Source organism: Chaetomium strumarium (genome assembly GCF_033439665.1).
Source record: "Chaetomium strumarium strain CBS 333.67 chromosome Unknown B0T15scaffold_5, whole genome shotgun sequence".
NCBI classification, from domain to species: Eukaryota; Fungi; Ascomycota; class Sordariomycetes; order Sordariales; family Chaetomiaceae; genus Chaetomium; species Chaetomium strumarium.
This window is the reverse complement of record NW_026944433.1, coordinates 3,265,301-3,276,183: the sequence shown is the minus strand read 5'-3', so window position 1 is coordinate 3,276,183 and position 10,883 is coordinate 3,265,301. Positions and strand designations below refer to the sequence as shown.

The 10,883-nt window shown below is 55.8% G+C and overlaps 4 protein-coding genes across 4 annotated transcripts; 2 read left to right on the top strand and 2 right to left on the bottom strand.

Annotated features, from left to right (window-relative positions):
* The first annotated feature begins 369 nt into the window (after positions 1-369).
* B0T15DRAFT_255070 (uncharacterized protein) lies at positions 370-1,676 on the top strand. Its single transcript, XM_062863232.1, has 2 exons — positions 370-415; positions 584-1,676. Exon 2 carries the CDS (start codon positions 690-692, stop codon positions 1,653-1,655), a length of 966 nt encoding a protein of 321 aa, XP_062720658.1. The 5' UTR covers positions 370-415; positions 584-689; the 3' UTR covers positions 1,656-1,676.
* Positions 1,677-2,090: 414 nt separating this feature from the next.
* B0T15DRAFT_254989 (uncharacterized protein) lies at positions 2,091-2,815 on the bottom strand. Its single transcript, XM_062863231.1, has one exon. It carries the CDS (start codon positions 2,614-2,616, stop codon positions 2,287-2,289), a length of 330 nt encoding a protein of 109 aa, XP_062720657.1. The 5' UTR covers positions 2,617-2,815; the 3' UTR covers positions 2,091-2,286.
* Positions 2,816-4,534: 1,719 nt separating this feature from the next.
* B0T15DRAFT_254947 (uncharacterized protein) lies at positions 4,535-5,661 on the top strand. Its single transcript, XM_062863229.1, has 2 exons — positions 4,535-5,547; positions 5,609-5,661. Exon 1 carries the CDS (start codon positions 4,917-4,919, stop codon positions 5,487-5,489), a length of 573 nt encoding a protein of 190 aa, XP_062720656.1. The 5' UTR covers positions 4,535-4,916; the 3' UTR covers positions 5,490-5,547; positions 5,609-5,661.
* Positions 5,662-7,756: 2,095 nt separating this feature from the next.
* On the bottom strand, positions 7,757-9,357 carry B0T15DRAFT_512964 (aspartic peptidase domain-containing protein; the record flags this gene model as incomplete). The annotated part of the gene is made up of 4 exons (XM_062868014.1): positions 7,757-7,881; positions 7,962-8,111; positions 8,173-8,808; positions 8,889-9,357. The coding sequence occupies 4 exons, from the start codon at positions 9,355-9,357 to the stop codon at positions 7,757-7,759; spliced, it is 1,380 nt and encodes a 459-aa protein (XP_062720655.1).
* Positions 9,358-10,883: the final 1,526 nt, after the last annotated feature.

The window sequence follows — 10,883 nt, the reverse complement described above, 5'->3', positions numbered from 1 at the left end:
TTTGGAAGGGCAATACAGGACAGCCGAGTCTGTACAAAGAGGCAGCTTTCACTTGGACACCAGCAATGCCGTACAGAGATGCACTTGTTGGGGACTTCTCTTGCTTTCGACGTCCACAACCACGCTGTGATCTTGATCTCTCCGTAAATTGTTGGGGAGGTGCGTTTTGTTGAGAACTCGAGTGCACGTTCGAGGGGTCCTTGCGGCGGCCTTGCATGGCTCGCGCAAAAATGCCCGTTCTGGAAGGTGCCTCGGCAGAACCGGGTCAAGCAGAAGCAGCGCCCTCGGGTCAGGTACCCCTCCCACCTTTCACATGTCTGCAGCGGGGCATTCGTGGCTTCATGATGCGGCCCCCCCTTCCCGCCGTCTGTGGCCGCGACGCAACAGCGCGTGGGAAGTTTGGGCACTTATACACGTATGTAAGTGCGAGTCCTCAGCGCTTATATTCCTGAATTGATGAATTGATGCCTGTTGGGGCTGAAGGAGTGCTTGGCAATCTCACCAGATGAACCCATAAATAAACACAGCATCTTTGCCCGGTGCTGATTACTAACCCTATTCCTGGGCCGGAGAGATTATGTAGTAGTACATAAACTTAAGATGCGCCAGCGCTGGGCCTTTTCCGACGGAGAGCTTCGTTGTTTGTTTGTAAAGTCAGATCGTCGAGGCGGACGAGTCTGTCGGACAGGATGGCGTCCAACGCAGCGACAGGCACGCCAGCGAGCCCCTTTGCGTCCATGACCAAGCTCTCTCCGAGCGTGTACATCTACCGCCCAGCCACAGCGCCATCGCGCTCTTCCCCCGACGAAACCACCACCTCTTTGCAGAAGCCAGCGCCAAAGCTGATCCTCCTCGCGACATGGATGGGCGCCCGCGACCCGTACATCGCCAAGTACCTCGCGCGGTACCAAGCGCTATACCCAGCCTCCGCAATCCTCCTCCTGCGCTCTGAGCCGCGGCACTTCATCCGCCCGCGGGGTATGCCGTGCGAGATAGCGCCCGCCGTGCCTTTCTTCCGGACCTTCTTCCCGGCAGACGATCTCTCACTCCAGAGAGACGGCTCGGGCTCTCACTCAACAGCAAACAACCCCCAGCCAGGCCCAGAACTGCTCATCCACGCCTTCTCCAACGGCGGCGCCGCCAGCCTCCACGCCCTCCGCCGCGCTCTCGGCGGCGGCGACGGCCATAATACAACCCCTGCTCCTCCTCCTCCTCCTCTACCCCGCTACACGTTACTCCTCGACTCAACCCCGGGAACCTTCCGCTACCGCGCCGCGTACCGCGCCTTCACGGCTGGCCTCAAGGCGCCGTTCCTCTGGCTGGTCGCTCCCTTCGTGCACCTAATCGTGATGATGTACTGGGTGCAGCACATGCTGATCGGGCGCGGCAGGTCGGGCCCGCTGTACGTCGTGGCGCGCGGGCTGAATGGCCCGGCCGCGCGGCGGAGCGAGGTGCGCAGGACGTATGTGTACGGCCCCGCGGATCGGCTGGTGGATTGGCGCGATGTGGAAGCGCATGCGCGGGAGGCTGCGGAGGAGGGGTTTCGTGTGAGGAGGGAGAGGTTTGATGGGTCCGAGCATGTTGCTCATGTTAGGTTGGATGGGGAGAGGTATTGGCGGGTTGTGAGGGAGACTTGGGAGGGTGTGGATGAGTAAAAGGATGGGGTTTTGGTTGTGGTGGACGGAAGGTGGGATGTTCAGTTGCATGGCGGTGCCGGGCTTGATAGGGATGCTTTAGATAGATCTCTTTCCTGTCTTTGAGGTAAATACATTGTATATGTGGTTATACATGATGAACAATCTGCCTTTGTATATGGCACCGTCCTGTCTTCCAAACGGCTCGACCGAGATCCGGTTACCCTGCCGAATCCGGACATCTCTTTGGAATTTCCCATTCTCGCTGCTGTTTCTTTATCATTAATGCATTATATCCTCGTGTCTCATTTTCCATCGTGATATCGTCATGACCGTGTCTGCTAATGACGCCTGACGCGGGTATCCTCCCAAGAAACTCTCAAAAAACAGCAAGCCGCTCATGCGCCTGTCGAATGCCATGCGGAACGCCGATTTCAAAACCTTGAAGCCAAATCCGTGCGCGGTATTATCCCAGTCTTTCCGCGCCCTTGCCTACTGCCGCCGTCGCCGCGAGCACCTCAGTGGCGGATATCTCGGATGAACGAAGTGCGTGTCGCTAGTAGCGGTGGGTCCCAACAGACTGTTGAACTCTGGACGCTCCCGCACATATGACATTCGCGCCGTCCTTCAGGTTTGCGTGCCTTGATGACTTTCATCTTATCCGCTGCTTCTTGTTCTTGTGTTTCCCGCTGTCTTGGTCCTCGTCAGCGGTTTCCGCCTTGCTCCCGGACCAGCCGGCGCCGAACAGGTCGGGAGCGTCTTCCGTACCGCCGTCGTAGCCCTCGTCGGCCTCCTGCTCGGCCGCGCAGGCGTCACACTCCTGGTCGTGGGGCTTCTCGTCCTCCGATATCCCGTCTTTGCACAGGCCGAACACCCCGTTATTCTTGGCCTCGAGGCAGGTCAGCTCCAGCGCGAGCTCGTCCCACGTGAACTCCTTGGAGCAGAGCGGGCAGGATCCCTTGAAGACGACTTTTCTGCACATAGCGAGGCTTTCCGGCGTCTGGGGCCCGGATGGCCCTCGACGATTCGCGGGCTGATTGGCTTTGTGAGGCGATGGGGGCAGAAGAGGGGTCTCGATCGGACTCGGCAGGTGCACACAGAGAAGTGTTTCGACTTCAAGTTGGCTGCGCAACTCGGAGACTCGATCTTCGAAGCTGCAACCGGTAGCGCAAACGTCGTTGTATCTGCAGAGAGGGGGAAATCAAAATCGTCAGCCAGCCGGTCGTCCGGTTGTTCTCCCGTGCAGAGAGCCGCCTCCCGTTCTCCAACCAACAAACCATCGTGGATGGGCCTAGGGTTCCTTAAGACCACAACTCACCCCACTCTGAAAGCAAGGCTGACCCTGTCTTGCTGTGCAGCACATCGAGGGGATTTCATCGGATGGTGGGGCCTAGAGCGGGAAAGCGTGTGCGCGCGCCGCCGCTTGCCTCCACTCCACGTCTTCAGTGGTTGGCGTTTGCGGGCCCGGCTCCGTCTTCCGGAGGGGTGTTGACGAGTCGAACGAGTTTCTTGAAAGATCTGAATTCAGCTGCCTTTCGGTGTTGGTTTGCTCTGCCGCGAAGGAAAAAGGTCGAACCCGTCGGTGTTAGGCTGTTGGTCATCCGGATACTCCTGTCATGAGGCGCCACTTCCGATGGTAAGAGACGCAAGATGGCGCGAGGATCTGTGCTCGCATATCGCCTCCGTGCATGTCCTACCTTTCGGTTTCTTGGCAGCTTGGCTGGTCTTCTCGGCGAAAGTGGGATTTTGGCTAGCCGCTAGCGGAATTGCTAGTGGGCTGCAGGTCATTGCACCCGCTGTTCTCGTTATTGACGACGGTCTGGCCCGGCCTACCCAGCTCCAAGTACAGTATCAGTACCACGCACGGGTCACCCACTCGCATTCGCAACAACAATCTGCATATCCGTAGCACAGGATCCGAAAGCGACAGGACAGAGGCCACCTAGGTTTATCTCAGGAATCAGACATCCTTCCTGGGTGTTTTCCGGCCTTCGGCCGGTTGGACTGGCCTAGACGTACGGCCATACAGTTTTCTATGTAATTACGTCAGTTAACCTTTTTTCCGGCCCGGACCCACATTTTGCAGAGAAACACCTGGAAAGACGTGAGTCCACGATTTGACTAGGAGTGGGTAGGGGTGTACAGCCCCCATACAAATTCCAAGTGACCACCTTGTTCATCCGCAAATATCTCAACCACCATAACATATATAATTATCATATTTGGCACGGAGTCAGAGAGATGACATAGCTTCCTAGTAGTGATAAATCTATCGTGTTCTAGGACAAGGAATGTCGAATGGTTAGGGCGAACCGAAAAACAACCAGGGGTATTTACGGTTTGGTGTGGCGCTGATGCAGGTGATGTCCGTACCTTAGGTAGGCTCAGAGATCAGGACATTTGCGGGCGTGTTTCTCTAGCGTCCCCCGTCCCGGTTCGACTTCAGCCACACATGCAAGCAACTTGCAAAACGTCTGATCAAGGACCTACTTACTCTCCATAAGCAACTATAGGATTGCTCTCTCTTTGAAGATGGGAAGGCCATTCCGAGGAGCCACTCGTGAGCCCAACAACTAGTATTAAACAAAGAGGCTGCCATCGTGGAGTTCTGGATATTAAAATCACTCCTGCCGCGTTTCTTATGTCGATCTCCAATGGCTTTATTAGCACTGCAGTGGGTGTAGCTGAACTTCTTAAGAGTCGTCAACAAACGGCGTGTTATTAACCGCTCCGCTAGCCCCTGTTTACTATCCCACCAGACTCGGAGGCTGCGCAACTCACGAGCGAGGTGGTCAAGGGCGGACGCAACGTCGCAAAGGCGCTGGCAGCAAGCTGCAGCGGGCCCCATCCAGTCACATACCTTACTGAAATCACAATATTAAATTGTTGAGTTGTAGGATTTTGGTTAGTTTGTTAGAGTTGAGGTTTTGAGAATGAAGTCGGTGCCCACAGAATGCCTTGATGCTAGGTGTGCCATACATTTCTTGCGCCTGCCAAAACGAACCTCCTCTGGGCTCTGGCAGAAAGTCAGCCAACCAACATTTTATGCAGCCCGCACAGCATCTTCCCTCAACACCGAGCAGCGACGAAGACTTCAAGGTTGACTTATTGGCGATATCTCCGCAATTGAGAGACAAAACTCAACCTGGCCTTACTCGCAGACGACCGCGCGATCCTCGAAAGTTCGGATTCAGTGTCACACCCGCCAAACGTTGACTTCCGTGCCAGGACCTCGCCAGCATCTCAATTGGCAATTTACATTGGCGGCACATTACCGAAGTCATGTCACCAAACTTAGAAGCGACCCCCAAAAACTCAGCAGCAGCGGAGAGCCCTTCTTTGGAGCAAGCCATCCACATTGATCCTGACGGTGATCTTCTCCTCTGCGTCGGCTCAGAGCTCGGTACCCCCTTGAATATTAGGGTCTGTTCCGCAACCATGCGTCGAGCCTCTCCGGTCTGGAAGAGCATGTTGTTCGGCCCGTGGAATGAGTCCAAGCCGGCACACGGTGACTGGGTCGTCTCACTCCCAGAAGATAAAACATGGGCTACGCGAATCCTACTCTCCATCGTCCATGGAAACTTTGGTGATTTTCCCAAGGAAGTGGAGATTGTCCAGCTCTACGACATCGCGATGCTTGCCGACAGGTATGCTCTGCTCCGCGTGCTTTGGCCCTGGGTCGACCAATGGCTAGAGTCGGCCAGAATTAAGGAGCAGATGACGGGCCAGGAGCGACTGATGAGAGTTCACGCAGCATGGCAGCTTGGAGATGATGAACTCCTCGCCGCCAGTATACGGGACCTTATCTGCGGCATGGCTGTTGGCTCTACGGATGAAGGCCGCACCAGGGTCTAGTACGAAGGCGGCGACGCCCTCACGTTCGAGGAACATGAGGGACCTCCTGACTTGTCGGGTAGGGGAGTGCATTGTTCAGTCTTCATTGCAAATCTCTTTGGCTGACGTGGATTTGGCAGAGATTGTGACGGTTCTCCGTCTGTCCTGGTCCAAGATATCCTCGACTTCTTCAACTACGAACTAGATGCCCGCAGCCGAATCCATCCCGCCTGCCCGGCGGTGAACTACAGGGGAGTTGGGCTCACTGGCGTAAGCAACTGTGACGCGGTCATTCTTGGTCGCATGTGGCGGTCCTTCCGAGTGTCGAACGAGGAGTTACTCCCTAGAAATGCGGACGAATATCCCAAGAGCGCCGGAGTCCTCTTGCGGTTCTTGTCGGACGTATTCACTATCAAGATGGTTGACCTCCCCGATTCGCGTGACCACGAGATGTGTACCCAGTCCCTGCGGGGCAAATGGTCAAAGTTCGAGGCCGACATGACAAGCGACGAGCGGTTGCAGAATGTCCTGCAATCACATCATAGAGAGCACCTAGCAGCGCAACGGGCAAAGATCGGCCTGTGAGAGCTGCCACGGGTTTCACACGCATGGTGAAATGATCATGACCTCCTTGGGGAACAGTGGACCTGTCGGGAGAAACAGGGGTCAGTCGTGATGGATGATAACCTCGGATCGGTAGGGGGAATATCGATGTTTCCTGCAAATCAGGAACATGGAGAGTGGTTAACACTAAAGCGGCTTGGACCTCTGTGGCAGTGGTTCAGGGGTCCACCTCGGGGGGAAAGACAGAGGAGGCTAGCTGGGTAACTGAGTCGTCAGGGAGTGAGTACTCGTTTTCGACGCACTCCTTTGTCCCGGGGACACTTCCCAACGAGCAGGAGGTCTAATATTCTGAGATTTGCCAGTATAAACTCATATTCCGTTACCTTTTCCATTGATACTCATACGTGATGGTACATGCTTCTCCTCCCGCAAGCAATATCACAGGGAATATGGGCCACAACCTAAGTCGAACCCGACGGCCAAGTCGAGCTTAGCGGCGTTAGCAGAATGGAAGATCTAAACAGCGTGGCAAAGGCAAAACTGCACGGTACCACAGCTGCTGTTCAACACGCCATTTGGGCTAACCGGAGAGACGTTTATGTGGCGCGTAAAGATTACATCACCAGAATATACAGGAAGCCTACCACACATCACACCAACAAGGACTGAATTACAAATTAATCAGGCTCAGTCAAGAGCCTTCTCGGCGCAACGAACACAAGGCTAGTAAAACAGTTCCCTCCCCATGCATCACACTACAACCACCATGACCCCACACCTCCCCTCAACCACCCTATACCACCACTTTAGTACTTCAAATGTTAGTTTATAGCCACATCACACCAACGACCACAACTCCAACAACAACAGCACCCAACCCGTCCACCACCCGTCCGCCAAGCCTCGCCGCCGCCGCCCCGGCCGTAACCACCCCTCCACCACCACCAGCCGTACCCGTCGGCTTCGGCTTCACACCCGGTGTAATAGTGGTAACCGTCCCATTGCCTCCTCCTCCTCCGTGGGCGGGTCCGTACCCAACACAGCCAATACCCGTGCACTTATTTTCATCATCACTCTCTACCCCGGTAGCAGTAGTAGTAGTGGGTTGCGTAACGAAGGTTGTCCACCGCCCCCCAGTGATAGTCTTAGTCCTACCACCACCGCAAGACGCGCAAGGAGTCGGGGTAGCTGTGCAACCAGGAACCGCGCGCGGGGAGGTCTGTGTTGCCGGCACGGGGGTGATCGTCACGGTGAGGACCGTGGTCGACGTCCTGGAGCAGCCTCCGGAGCAAGGAAGGGTCTTGTGGATGGTGTAGGTGCCTGTTGTTTCGGGGCAGAGGGTTGTTGTCGCGGTGATGATCTCCGTGATGACTGTGCTGCCGCTGCCGTGGGCTGGGCACTTGGTTACTGTGGGTGGGCAGGAGGTGATGGTGTAAGTTGTGCGGGTTGTGTAGGTGATTGTGCTCTTTGTGATGGTGGTCGGAGGGGAGGAGGTCGTGGGAGGAGAGAGGGTGGACGAGGAGGTGGATGGGATGGATGAAGTGACTGTGGCGGTAGCGGAAGATGAGCTGCTGCTGCTGCTGCTCAAAGTGGAGGAGGAGGACTCAGACGAGACGGTGGTTGAGTCGGTGGCCGTGGAAGAGCTCGTGGTCTCCGAGGAGGTCTGGCACGTGGTAGTGGAGGTCTCTGAGACGCTGGATGTCTCTGAAGCAGTGCTGGAGGTCTCAGTTTCCGTGGCGGTAGACGAGCTGGACGTCTCGGTGCTGGTTTCGGTCCTGGTTTCGGTGCTGGACGTCTCCCTGCTCGTTGACGAGGTCGACTCGGAAGCCGAAGTCGTAGACGTCACAGACTCGGTAGTGGAGGTCGAGACAGACGAAGTCGATGTGCTCGCCGAAGCTGACGACGTGGACGTCACCTGTCCGCACTCACCGGCGATGGACGGCACAGCATTGGGACCGCTTCCAATAGGCACCAGGTTGGTACCGCAGTCGGCAGACTGAGCGAGGTGGATGTTACGGTTGTCCCAGTCATAGACGACAAACGCCGCGCGGAGGAAGGTATCGCCAAGGACCGGGAAGTCTAAGAGGAGCGTTAAGGGGGATATTCACCTTTTGAGACCTGGGATCACTTCAGCACTCACCATCCTCAAAGGCACCCAGGACGCAGTACGGAGTGTCCGGGTAGTGCCAGACAAAGTCGTAGTAGTCGACGTTGATGACTATGTCCCCGAAGCTGAAGTCGAGAGATCCGCCCTGGCCTGGGTCGGCACAGTCGACCACGTACAGGTCTGCGTTCGGCACATACTCGGCCGACGGGAACGCTGCCACGAGCTTCTGAAAGATGGGCGACGGAAGCGCGCTGAGCGTGTAGCCGCTGTCGAGCAGCACGGGCTGTCCCTTCCCGCCGGCCGGTGTGCTGTACACGTCGACAACACCGCCGCCCGGCTGGTTTACCCTGATCCCGTTGACGTAGACCCAAAACCTCGTGTAGCCGTCGGGTGATTCCGCAGCGGGGATGATGGGAAGCTTGACCAGGTCTCCCTTGTACTTCTTCGTGTCGATGCCGCCAAAGATCACGGATCCCCGGTCGCTGGCAAACCCCCTCAGGTCCATGCTGAAGGCCCTGCTGTTGGTGAGCCCTTGCTGGGCAAGTGAGTCAATGATAAGCGGGTAATCGCTGTCCCAGCCGAGCAGGTCGGGCCCGGCGCCCATGATGCCCACCACGGCATGCGCACTGTCGTAGGCGACGCCGAAGATCTGCTGGGTGATCTTCGCCGCTAATCCAGGAGGCAAGGTAATGTGTTAGTGTCAAGTACGTATTGCACAGCATATTGTACTGCGCAACGATCACACTTACACCCAATGGCGACATAATCAGACACATAGTAGAAGTCGGCGTAGCCAGTGCCGTACGTGACACCGCCGGTGACTCCCAGGTCCACGAGTGTGGACGACTCCGTGAAGCGTGGCTGGGCATTGCAGAAGTCCGGCGTGGTCGACTGGGCACAGACAGGGTTAACCCAGAGCTCGGAAGAGCCCGTGTCGAAGTTGACAGGGACCTTCTGCCCCGGCGTTCCGAGCGTCAGCTCAATGGTGTAGAGCGTTCCAGACAGCCGAGCAAAGCTGTCCGTATCAACCTGTCTCTTGGTGAAGTTGGTGTGCTTGCCGAAGAGCGGAGCGCCGGTCTTGGGGATGACGGGGTAGCGGATGAGCCCATCTTGCTGCACCATCCGGTTGTCATCAAAGTCAAAATCGAAGGGGCCAGAGCCTGAGCCGAGCACGGCTGCTGGGAGAAGAGCCGCGACGGCGTAAAGAGCGAATGACATTGTGACTGAAAGAGCGGACGACTACTATCGAGTCGGCAGCGAGTGACTGAAGATAAAAGAGTGACAGAAGTGAAGGACAACACCAGTGCCGGTGTGCTTCTCCTCGGGGAGACAGAGTGTTCCAGGACCTTGCTGTGGGAACGGAGCAGAGCCAACAACAACGCCAACAAGTCCTGCGATATCTCATTTATACCTTACATCGCTGCGTTCTGCCACAGCCTTGCTACCCCTGACCCGAACACTGTCAATTTGAATTTTCATGCGGCTCACTCGATTATGCCCTCAGCCGTTCACTAGTGTCCTAGTGTGGAGATTGCTTGTTCAGACCCGAGTCCAATCAAAAAAACACGCAAGCCCGATCGCAAAACGCCTTCCCGAGAGCCTGGGAGCGGCCAAGCTGATGCCAAGTCCCCATCAGCCGCATATTCTTCATGAATCATGACCGTTCCCGTTGTTGGCGCCTGGCGGAGTGACGAAAGTATTGATGGATATGCGGCCTTGTCACTTTCACAGTCAGATTTGGAACCACGGTGGGCGGAGACATAAGGCAAGCTCGCAGTGTCTACCACTTTGGGCCCCGCTAGACCCAATAGTCCGTGGCTCCGTGCCCACTATTTCCATCCTCTTAGCTTCCAGACGGCACCCCACAGCCTTTTCCTCCTACATACCACACATCAGCACAGGACATCAATGGAGTCCCATTGCTGCACCCTCTGGCCCTCCGGCAGTTGAGGGTCTGGGAGTGCTTGCGCCGCCGCCGTCGACCACACTGACGAGGCTCTGTCGGGGGAGAGCATCTGCAAGCCTGATGCATGGCATGAAAGAAAGGCTTGTGATGTTACTGAATGCAGGAGTGCGCTTGTGTCAAAGTTAGGTATAGGTAGTTGAGCTTTCACGTACCTTCTAGAAGCGGGCAAGAATAAGATAAAGTAGGTACCTTCAATGTCAACACTAGAGGAGATTCCACCCGACTTATATTGGAGAGACGGGCAATATAAACAGCTGCAGTTTCATGCCTAACATGTTCATATATAGCCACAGGCGCGGATCCAGGTTCAGCAACACGATTATTACCTAGTTTGAACTATTGCAGGGATCACGTTCTGCACTGTTGCCCTGTTCCTTCCAACCTGAAGAGCACATGGACCCCTATCGTAGGGCAGACAGGGCGGCCTAGGGATAGGGGGCTTTGGTTCAATACACTAAGGTAATAACTACCTAGGTAGTTCAGCTAGTTCTAGGCTCTCTGGTAGTTTAGTTGGATCGTCAGGATGTCGGGTAGTGGTTTGCATACGTGAGGACATTTTCGTGATTCCGTCTGGTTGCCTGCGAAAGTTTTGATGTGATGCGCACAGATGCTAATAAACGCGGTGGGGCACAGTCCCCAACCCTGAAAGTTCGTTGAGTGCCTGATGGGCAGGGTCAGCTCCAAGATTTCAACCTCAACATCATAGAGGCCATGTTCTACGGAAAAGGTATAAGTAAACTCAAACTTGGAAGTTATTCGTGAGATGCTCATTCAACAG